The 12,066-nt window shown below is 38.6% G+C and overlaps 1 protein-coding gene and 1 long non-coding RNA gene across 2 annotated transcripts; one reads left to right on the top strand and one right to left on the bottom strand.

Annotated features, from left to right (window-relative positions):
- The first annotated feature begins 2,443 nt into the window (after positions 1-2,443).
- nkx6.2 (NK6 homeobox 2) lies at positions 2,444-7,746 on the top strand. Its single transcript, XM_057341397.1, has 3 exons — positions 2,444-4,980; positions 5,146-5,312; positions 5,648-7,746. The coding sequence occupies exons 1-3, from the start codon at positions 4,569-4,571 to the stop codon at positions 5,894-5,896; spliced, it is 828 nt and encodes a 275-aa protein (XP_057197380.1). The 5' UTR covers positions 2,444-4,568; the 3' UTR covers positions 5,897-7,746.
- A 112-nt stretch (positions 7,747-7,858) lies between these two features.
- On the bottom strand, positions 7,859-10,357 carry LOC130558789 (uncharacterized). The gene is made up of 3 exons (XR_008963495.1): positions 10,273-10,357; positions 8,853-8,934; positions 7,859-8,765 (listed from the first exon to the last, which is right to left on the bottom strand). It is a non-coding gene; the product is annotated as an uncharacterized LOC130558789 (long non-coding RNA).
- Positions 10,358-12,066: the final 1,709 nt, after the last annotated feature.

The raw sequence follows: 12,066 nt of genomic DNA, 5'->3' as shown, positions 1-12,066 counted from the left end.
TGAGAATCATCCACACTTCTCTCAACAGCTTTCTGACTTTCTGTTAGTACAGCAAACATTTCTAGAGCTACAGCGCACTATTAAACCGTGTCATCTTCTGTCATCTATGAATTTCTTCCCTTATGCACTGTAATAACTTTCTCATAAGAAAGAGAAATCACATTCTCTTAGACATGAATGAGATTACATGGAGAACAATATAAGAAGATTAATAGGCACAGCCGTTTAGACGGGGAAACATTTACTGTAATTACATTGAGTTCTGCTGCATGGTTTGTGTAATGACATATTTTGACATATTTACATGGGAAATAAAAGTTGTGGATTGACTCCTGACTGAGAAACACTGAACGACACGCTCACAACAACCCTGAAATATGGCTACATGAGTTACACATGGTGTATAAGACTTTCCCACAGTTTCGTTAAATCAGAAATTTGTGTATGGTAACGATACACAAACATAAGATGTCATTTACATTTCCTCATGACATACATTGTATGTAAATGAGTGTTGTTATAATGTTTGCTAAATACCAAATGTTGTAAAGTAATGAAACGTGAGCAGAGCAGCCTTTCATTAAGTTTTACGATAAACAGCAATCATCAAAACTCTTTCAGCATGTTTTATGTGTTTGACATGTCACTGAAACAAAAAAGACTTTACCTGGTGTGTGTCGCCATCTAGTGGATGAAGAACTGAAGTGCAGCTGAACTCCAACCGTTCTACTGAAGGTTTCTTACTGAAGAAGAGCGACTCACTTTGTCACTATCGTTTAATCACAGAGCACACATCCATCAGAAATAAACATGCCTCGTCTTAAAGATTTATTTCACATCAGATATCTAAACATTCTTTTTCCTCTTGAACGCACATGGGCGGCGCTGTAGTACACGACTCAGCCACGCGATGGCAGCAGATGTGTATATACAATCTTTAATCATTCTGATTGCGCACAACAAAATCAATGCATCACACACCCACCACGAACTAAGTTAAGAACGTTTAAATTTTATCGGTGCTTTATAAAGATGTTGTGGTGAAATCATGTTTGACTTTTCTAGTGTTTATAGCTCTTTTCAAAGTCCACATTTGATAAATCTTGACGTATAGGACACCGCAGATAGACAGATAAAGAGAAAATGTGTTTTTTCCTCGATCCCTTTATAAGGTGTGTTTCAATCGGTCACAGTCTGTAGGGATGCTGATGTTCACTTCCATTGTCAAAATAAAATCCACGTGGTGATGGTGGGAAAACCCTTGAGAAGAGCGACAGGAGTGCTTGAATACAAATGTACCGTGATTTTGGACACTAATGTAGTTTACTAGTAGAATTCTAAACGGGCACTGAATGAGAAGCCATGACTGGGGTCCTGCGGCGAGGATGTTTTGCGTTTGTTCATGACCAACCTGAGAAGCGCGTGCAGGTAACCGGACTCGACGGACTTTAAATGGATCTCATCTGAGCGCACTGGCACCTTCAGAAGCGCACAAGCACGACAGAAGATCTGCTGCACGAATCTGTGATTTGCTGATACTCGACCCGCTGTTTAAGTTCTACAGAAGTGGGCGGAGCTTAAGAAACACGCTCTGATTGGATAAACATTCGGTCAGCATTTCTTTGCAAACCTGAGATGAAAGCAGTAAAGACAAGAAATATTCAATTAATCCAGTTTAGTTACTCGAAAATGCGTTTCGTGTATTCATTTAGCAGACTTGAAAGAGGATTTAACATTTCGTCAACGAGGTAACAATAAGTGTGGTCTACAGAGTTGAGTTGATGTTCATTTGTGCTCATGAATAACAAACGTATAGTTTAAACACTTGGAGAAATACATCAGGTTCAGGTTAGAAGAAGCATTTATAAGAAAATAAACAAATAAGGTCAAATGTAAACTTAAAAATGCGAAAAACTAAAAGGACTCATTTCTATATTTCTTCATTAATTATTGACGTGCAAGTCACAACATGATCAGCAGATGTCGCTGTATTCTTGTAAAAAACTGGAGACTTGTATCATGTCTGTTTATTTCAGTTAAAGTTCATTTGGGGCTCGTCCACAGAAAACATGGACAACTGTCAGGATGCGTCACTATAAATACTCGTAAACTGTCTTATTATCTTTAATTCATCGAATTTCCTATGTTAGATATGACAATGACAAAACACCAACATTGAATTTATTGCTAGAAGGAGTAAAGTAGTAAGAGAAGTACAAAATTATATTTATAAAACCAATACATTATATAAACAATTACAACGAAATGTATTAAATATTTAATAAAAAATATTATTATTTAATATTTACAATTATAGATGCACGTGTTTTCATTGATAAATAAGTCACCAGAATCAAACAAAAAATAATAATTTATTTTAATTTATTTACTCTATCTGATGCAGGTATTCAGGTTTATGCAGTGAAAATATTTAACACACAAATCAGTCAGAGCGTGATTCTATTTGCCCTAAATTGACATGTTGACTTCGCGGGCCAAGCAGTTTATAACTCTGACAGATCAGGACCATGTTGCCTAAATATATATATATATATATACATACACATACACACAGTAAATATATGGTGTCTAGATTATTATGAACGATTGTATGTACACACAATACAAATATATTTACTCATAATACTACTAATAATTAGTAGTAATAAATCACTGACTGACAAAATCGAGTAACTTTATTACTCTTAACGCGTTTATGAGCAGAAACTTAAAAAAATATTAACATGAGCTCAGCTAATTTAGAGTGACATTGTAATTTATACAATTTAGAAGAAAATATAAACTCATTTAGGAAAACAAAAATTTAATTAAATTATGCACCTGGAAAAACAAATTCAAAATAGGTTTATCAATGACATAGGCTACGTGACAGGGTGATATTAAAACAATTCAAATAATAAAATGCGCCTCGTTATTGCAAACACACAGAGCACAATAAACCTTTTTGTTTGTTTGTATAAATCATGTTAATATTATTGAAGACGCGTAAATAGCCTACTGCAATGGGGAAAAATGTTTAAAGTCGTCGTCATATTTCAGACTTAGCGTGCATATTTCTCCTTTCTCGTAGTTTTGATGAAGGTCTAAATAACCCTTTTAAATTCCAGCACGCTCATATTTCATTCTCAAAGCCCCATAAAACATGAACGCGCCTCTTCAACAAATGATCTGTGTTTCTCAGCTCCTACAATTCACACAGAACCAGGCGTATGTAGGCATACACAACATATTGTATAGCCTACGATAAATTACATGGTACAGATTAAAACGTTATATTTTTACTGTAACGCAAATACACGGTGAAATGAACACTTGGTTTGTAAAGTGTGGCTACTGCATTGATGATGAATGAGGGTCTATTGACAGACGCTTATCAGAGCTGGAGAAATGTCTTTCTGAAGCGATGCTTGTCGACTAAACAGTGAGTTAGATATTATCAGCATCACTGACACTTAATGAACTGAAGAGAGAGAGAGAATCACTGATACTGTCCACGACTGAATTAAATAAGACATGTCAGTACACTCGGAAAACTTCATATACATTTAATTCTAAATAATTGTCTTGCATCCATGATGCACATACTGTGTCATTTAGCCTTTTTGTTGTTACTCGGTTATTTTTAGTAACATCCCAGCATGTAACAATACTAAAGATGTAAATGTTAACATTTAAAAAATGGACCTGACATGATAACAGTTTTACAATTATTCCGTACCCGAAATAACAGACGAATGCTGTAAATAATTAGCTTAGCGTGCACGGAAAAAAAGAAACAAACGTAATTTTCAAACCTCTTATTTTTTGAAGTTTTAATAAGCCGTTCAAACGAATCACATAAACACAAAATATGTTTCGTATTTTGTCACAAGTTGCTCCAAGAAATCACCGTGTAATCGAGTTTTTACACTTTAAAGTTGTTGAATAGTTTTTTAACGAAACAGAATAATAAACGTTTGTCCTAAATAAAAAGCGAGCAGTAAAATGTGATTATACAGCAGGTTAATGTACTTACTGTCAGCTGTAATGGCTCATACAGTAACGCGTCTGTTTTGTCAAATGTCGAAACAATGATTTCTACAGTCAGGCGCGTCATTAATGGCGCTACAATACGCGCTTGATGGACTGCGGCTTTGTCCCGATGATGCGCATGCAAATGCCCCGCCCGCGTCCTCCAATCAGAGAGCGGCGTCCCTTCGCTTCTTCCAATAGGAGACGCGCGGTCGCAGGTGGCGGCGCGGTTATCAGCTCTTCCCGTTGCGCTCGCACCACAACCACAGTCCAGCAACGCGCACCCGATGTTCAGATGCGGGCCATTCAAGCGCTCAACCCGGGCGTAAAATCTCCCGACTGCCGCCGAGTGGATTCCGCTTCAGGACGCGCGTGAAACACCGTGGGACGCCTTTTGCTTTTGCTTGTGGAAAGAGTTGAAAAGTTGCAAGAAGTGCTTCCGTCGCCTTGGATAAGTTGCGCTCAGCAAACTTCGCGTGCACGCTTGCGCTTTTTATGCCTTTTCTTTCACGCCTCGTCCCGGTTCGCTCGTACCCATGTTAGCGGTGGGGCAGATGGACACTAACCGGCAGAGCGCGTTCGTCCTGGGCAGCACCCCGCTGGCAGCGCTGCACAACATGACCGAGATGAAGAGCTCGTTATTCCCGTACACCCTGCAGAACCCCGTCGGGTTCAAGACTCCTCTGAGCAATCTGAACTCTCAGTTCGCGCTGGGAACCCCGCATGGAATAAGCGACATATTGGGGAGGCCCATCACTTCAGCTGGACAGCTGCTTTCGGGCTTTCCCAGGATCAACGGCCTGGCCACATCGGCCGGGATGTACTTTAACCCCGCGGCCGTGTCCCGGTATCCCAAACCCTTGACGGAGTTGCCCGGGAGGGCGCCTATCTTCTGGCCTGGAATGATGCAGGGGTCGCCCTGGAGAGACCCGCGGGTGCACTGTCCGGGTAAGTGTGTTCATGGCCTGCATCAGACCCGCTGTGCCAACGTGCACAGTTGTTAATCTAGAGCTCTAAAGTTGCGATGTTGATCGTGGTTTTGCCATGAACATCATCTTTTGCGTCATTTGAGTTTGTTTGGCTGAACATTTCTCATTTTTTCTCCTCCTCAAGCAAACATGATGTTGGACAAGGACGGCAAGAAGAAACACTCCAGGCCAACATTCTCAGGACAGCAGATCTTCGCCCTGGAGAAAACCTTCGAGCAGACCAAATATCTGGCCGGTCCAGAGAGAGCTCGACTCGCCTATTCCCTGGGAATGACCGAGAGTCAGGTCAAGGTACATATTAAAACACTGTTTTATTACCATTCTCATCCAGTCTTTCGTTTTTATTACATATAGAGTGTATTTTGTCAGGGAAATCAGTTCGAGAGAATTACAGAGGAGTTTGCAAACAAATGAAACTAGCCTACCAAATGATTTATAATTGATAACATATAATTATTGTGCTGGCACTTTCACCTGACAGCATTACACATCACACACACAGCACTGATGCCAGATGCAGTTCATTTGTATTCTATTTTATCCGCTTCTCAGTTCAATTCAGTTATTTTTGTATTTATTTTAGTTTGTTGAATATGGTTGTTAACTTGATTTTCTTGGTTTCGCAGGTTTGGTTTCAGAACAGAAGAACTAAATGGCGCAAGAGGCACGCGGCTGAAATGGCCACAGCCAAGAAGAAACACGATTCAGAGACAGAGAAGATGAAGGAGAGCTCGGACAACGAGGATGATGATGAATATAACAAACCTCTGGACCCAAACTCCGACGACGAGAAGATTACGAGACTGTTAAAAAAGCACAAAGCCAGTAATGTGGGTCTGATCAGCCCGTGCAGCAACAGCTCGGACACTTTGTGATCAGATCAGAGACTCTTTCTGGAGAAAGCAGGGTACAAACACACGGAGAGACTCCTTCTCGTTTACTTTCAATGCAACTGTACAGTTAGACGTGTACGTGAGATGTATATATATTTTTTACTAAGTAAATTATGTTATTAAACCTTCACGAAGACTCTCCACTCATCCTCATACAGGCTGAAGATCTTTTTCTTCAGTCGCAGAAGAATAACGACGCCTAAGTTTGACATTTGTTTTTTATTTCAGAAGCAGACACAGAATGTGTATAAAGGCAGTGTTGTAAATAATGTGTAAAGATTTTTGTTTTGATGTCCTTCTGGCCGCTTTTTCTTTCAGTGAAGGAGTTTTTGTTTGATCTCTCAACACGAAGAACAGACACAGATGGACATTAAATATCGGATGAAGAGAATATTATTGCTTCCGCGCTGAAGGAAGAAAAATAAACTTTGTATTATCAATAAATTATTTAACAAGCCAATCTTTTAAATATGTCTTGTTCATTTATAAACAATGTGATTTACCGTGTTTGAAGCGCTTTTGAAAGAATAAATATCCGTTTTAGATATTTTCGATAAACAAGTTGTTTGTCCGCCTGTAAATGTCTAATCGCCCTATAATAATAAAACAACAATAATAACAGTTTATTACTACACATATTTAAAAAGTAAATTCTAAATGAAAAGCGCATTTTATCCCAAATCTTAATTAACAAAATATCACTGTAATAGATTCATTTGTTTCATTGGTCAAATCCAGATTTTATTTCTGTGAGTGCTAAATGTAATTCTATAATTAATTATAGTTCACGATTTTTCTATTTTGCCAGAGTTCAATATTTTATAGGGTGTTTTTATAATTGTCCAGGCTAAACGTTATTTAAATAACAAATTTCGCCTTTTAATACATGCGTCATTTGTTTCTCGTTACTTTGCACATTTTGCTCAATTTTGTAAACATATTCGTAGGTAGTCATTTAATCCTCACAATATACCAAACATGTTTTTTTTACTGTATGTTTAAAACTAAATGTTTAATAATGTCCATTTCGCTCATTTATGTGAAAGTAAAACATTCTGTCACAGCAAGAAAAAAGTTTATTCATAGGATTAATTTTAGCAGTATAATATGAATACATAACATAAGAATAATAATATGATGTCGAAGATAAAGGGTTGTGATAGATTTTGTGGTGTTTGAAAAAAAACATTTTTGTTGTATTCAGGCGTCGTCCGGCTACACAGATGTGAAAATGTCAAAGGCTGTAAACTTTTGAGTGTCAGTGGGAAACGGATGTGATAAACACTCATTAATGACTTCTAATGGTTTTATTGCTTCTGGAGCTCTAATATCTACTGTATCTGCTTAAAGAGGACAGTGGATTTTACCGGCTGACCTGTGGGGAAAAAAACAGGTTAACAAGCAGTTTTGTCTTGACCAAATCACAGTCAGGGACACAAAATCATTCCCACTGAGGTGATTTACAAATCAAGAATCAATCTAATGGATTCAACTCTGTAGTGTGGTGAATGAAATCAATAGAGGAAAGGTTTAAAGAGCAGAACTGCTCACACACTGGAGGACATCATCACACTTTACAGTGTTCTTATTACACACGCACGCACACACATCTTCATATCTCTAATGTCTCCTGCTTCTGTAATGAATCACATCAATGTGTAACATGGGCACTATAAAGACTTTCCTCCTGGTCCTTAATGTGAGAAGATTTTTCTCTTAAAGCTAGACGGCACAATGTCATCATAATTCAATCTCTATGTGTTCAATAGTTGGCACAATAACATAGCGACAAAAATAATCATTTAAAAAAAACAAAAGCAAAAAAGATACCCAAGCCTATTTAAAATATCACATTCAGAACCATAACATTATCACACAGAAATAAGTTAAGAATAAGAACAGTACTGTTACTGTATAACCAAACAAGACTGCTAGAACAAACGCTCTTATCTACTCACATGATTTATGGCACTGCTTAAAGGAAAAAATAAAAACCATTTTATATTGGCTATATTTCAATAACATTGGCATATTTAGATGATGATGATGTCGATTTAGTCTATTCAAATACTGACAAAACCTCAAAGCTTGTCTGTCATATTCATATGTCAGCGTAACAATTTTGGTAGTGATAATAAATGATCTCTTTTAAAAGTATATAAAATGAGACTTGGCAGAGTGTTACGACAGTAACAACAAATCAAAACACAAGATAAAAAGAAAACTAAGAAATCAAACAGAATGTAAAGTCTATTCTAAGAGAGAGAAAGAGAAAACAGCCCTAAAAGTCATCACACTATATATCATAATCCAATGTACAAATAAACCTACAGCTTTAGAGAGATACAACAATAGTTTTTGCATTGCACTTTTTAAAACATCTTACATACTATATGGAAGTAGCTCATACGTTATAGAGGCATATCTAAAACTTGCACGTACGTGTTTTAAAATTCGTAGAGTGTTTCTATTAGAGTTTTGGAAACAAGGCCGTTACAGTCTTATGGTGTTTATAGGTGAAACGCAGCGCTGCGTTTGGCAGAATGCATTCTGCGTTTAGAGGAACTGTCCCACCTGACAGGGTGCAGAAGCCGTGTGTGTGTTCAGTAAATGTCCATGATGATTTTGACATTAAAGCATTCATGTCAGAGTGTGGTTACTATGGATGTGTTGCATGCACTGCGACTAATGCGACTGGTCAGTCCTGCTGAAGAGTCTTTACAGGGTCCTCTGTGTGTGTGTGTGTGTGTGTGTGTGTGTGTGTGTGTGTGTGTCCATCCCTCCGTGCCTGAGTTTCTCACAGGGGACCTTTTCATGAAATCTTCTCCAACCTTTGGCACCATTCGCCTGACTAACACACACACACACGCTATGAAAATTCCAACATGGTTTAGGCAAATCTATTATGTGATAAATATGAATAGTAAATAATATTTACCACATCACTGCACAACACAACACTTGTGTTTATTGGCATGTTTTCCGGCCCCGAAGGTTAACCGGAAGTACAGGTAGACAGGCTGAAAAAAACAGTGAAATTTAGCAAAATAATTCAATAGCAAATGATCTGTAGACAGTGCCATTAACATACTGTAAAATTATTTTGGAAATTAATTTGGACTCATTTTGTGGAATAAATAAAACATCATGTTAACAACTCTGCACTGCACAAGATTCCAGTACTGATAATATTTAAAATAATCTACTTCAATAAAACAATATACTTTAATTGAACAATTTACAGTTTCAAACAATCCAACATAGTGTTTATTTCAGGTAAGTTTCATCAATGTACATTGCATGAAGAAAAACTTGCATTTCAATACCATGTACTGTATTCTATTTATTCATTACTATTATTGTTTTATCATAATTTATGTAAAGCTGCTTTGCATCAATGAAAACGGTGAAAAGCGCTATATAAAAGCTATAAAAGTGAATTGAACTGAAAACCAAAAGAAGTGTGATGGGTCACAGATGCAGAACATTGACAGTTAAACATTTTTTTCGTTAACAGTTTCTTCACAAGCACGCACGCACGCACGCACGCACACACACACCTACACACACACACACATGTCTGGTTTACTATCTCCGTGGGGACAGTCCATAGGCGTAATGTTTTTATACTGTACAAACTGTATATTCTATCCCCTATCCCTAACCCTATCCCTAAACCTAAAGATCATAGAACACTTTTTGCATTTTTAGATTTAAAAAAAATATTGTTCTGTACAATTTATTAGCTTTTGTGCCCATGAGGACCTCAATTTTGGTCCCCACGGTGACACGAGTCCCCATGTGTTGGTGTGTATTCAGGTTTAGGTCCCCACCGGGATATACAAACATGAACACACACACACACACGCACGCACACGCGCACACACACACGCGCACACGCACACACACACACACACACCGCACACACACGCGAAAAACACTACCCACTCACACACAACACGGAACACACCCACACGGCACACCAACGCACACACACACGACGACAACACACACACACACACACACACACGCCACACCACCACACACACACACACACACACACACACACACACACACACACGCACTTGTGTTTGTATTGTTCTTCTGAAAGTGCTACATTCATTGGACATTTCTAAAACATCTCAATGTGATTTTGGCAGGTGAGTGTGAATCATAGTCACAGCAGTTTGAGTCTGTCTGGTTCAATCACACACACAGGTACGCAAGCACACACAGACGCACACACAGACACACACACACACGCACGCACGCACGCACACACAGACACACACACACACACACACACACACACACACAGACACACACACACACAGCACAGGAAGCGTGGCGAGTTATACCTTGTGGTCCCCCATACACACGTTAGGTCCCATGTTGTCATATGTTATTGACTTCTCCTCGCTCTCCGACTGTAGAAACACACACATACACACAAATGTTATTATAACAATGTTAAAAATAAAAAGAATACATTTATAATCTCAGCCATAAAAACAACTCTAATATTGTTAAATCAAAGTGCTTATAAATCAAAGCACAAACAAATTCTTGATGTCATTACTGAAGTTTTTAAGAACAAAATCTAACTGCTGTCCATCTGTTTTACACAGAAGTGCTTTAAACCTAAACTTGAGAAAAGCATCAATCATATTTATCTAAATGGAAGAAAAAAAACATATCAACTGTGAAATATGATGTGGTGGGTGTTCTTGAGAAATCACACAGACACATCTAGACTGTGTTTTCTAAGCAGAACTAAACACTTTTTGAAGATGCCAGTAAACACACACACACACAGAGGAATGAACAAACTAAATCTGAATTAACTTCAAAGCAATAACACACAGTAGCTCAGGTCAGAGTCACGCCGATGACCTGGAAACCGCCGCACGCGTCCCGCGCCTCCCCGAGCTGCGATACATTCATCAAACAGAAACTTGATAATTTACAAAGGCAGCATAAAATTGTGGATTTTCGGCCTGCGTAATCTTTAGACAGATAAACAAATTACGGCTGGGCCCGGGCCGTTCCTCGGCGCTCGCTTCACTGAGTATTCATTACGGCACACACGCGGGCCCCCTCGCCGCCGACAGACCTTTGCCGTGTTAGGGCTCGGCAAGCAGAAAATAACATGACGTAGAGCTAACGGAGCGTGTCATGATAGATGAGTGCTGTTTACAGGCCCATGTCTAAACAATCTGTAACGCCTGCGTGTTAGACGGAGGACGAGCCGCTCACACGGACAGCAGAGACTTTGTCTGGGTACTTGATGCCTATTAAGAAAGCAAACAGCAGTGTGTGTGTGTGTGTGTGTGTGTGTGTTATATGTCATTAGTGCTGTTTGCTCAGTCCAGTATCATTATCATTATTGACCACGGTCAACATATTCAACCAATTCAAGAGCTTTCTCCGGGAGAGATGTGCTGGTACAGGACGACTCTATCTGACCAGACGCACAACTTTCACAAGAAAACAGCTGGAAACACTTTGAAGGGAGGACCAGAGACGTATCTAGAGAGCGGAATATCACCTATGATGTACACAACAATGACCAACTGCATAGCAACACCCTGGTTACCAGCCATAACAGCAATTTCCCATGTTCTAATGCCAAACTCAAGCACAAGACAAAGAGAGAGACACAACAAACATCAGCGTTTGACATCACTGACTTGATTTACAGATAAACTAGTGTTAGTTTATTCTTGAAGAAATACAGCTCTGACTTATCAACCTCATTGCTCGTACACAATTACTGACACACAAATCAAACAACAAAGACACAGAGGGAAGAACCAATGGACCGTTTGTGTTGTAACTAGGGCTGTCACGATTATGAAATTTGATTGACGATTAATTGTCTAATAAATCATTGCGGTTATGGCGATTAATTGTCTGTTTTAGGGCTTTGGCGATTATGACGATTAATTGTCTGTTTTTGAGCTTTGACATTTAATTCTCATTCATTTTTGATTCAGCGATTGAAACGACCACGGCATTGATCAATAATCACAATGTTCATTGGTAATCACGGCATTGATCAATAATCACAATGTTCATCGATAATCACGGCATTGATCAATAATCACAATGTTCATAATCACGGCATTGATCAATAATCACAATGTTCATCG

The sequence above is a fragment of the Triplophysa rosa genome, linkage group LG9, assembly GCF_024868665.1.
Source record: "Triplophysa rosa linkage group LG9, Trosa_1v2, whole genome shotgun sequence".
NCBI lineage: Eukaryota > Metazoa > Chordata > Actinopteri > Cypriniformes > Nemacheilidae > Triplophysa > Triplophysa rosa.
The sequence above is the reverse complement of the archived record's forward strand: the minus strand, read 5'-3'. Positions and strand labels throughout refer to the sequence as shown.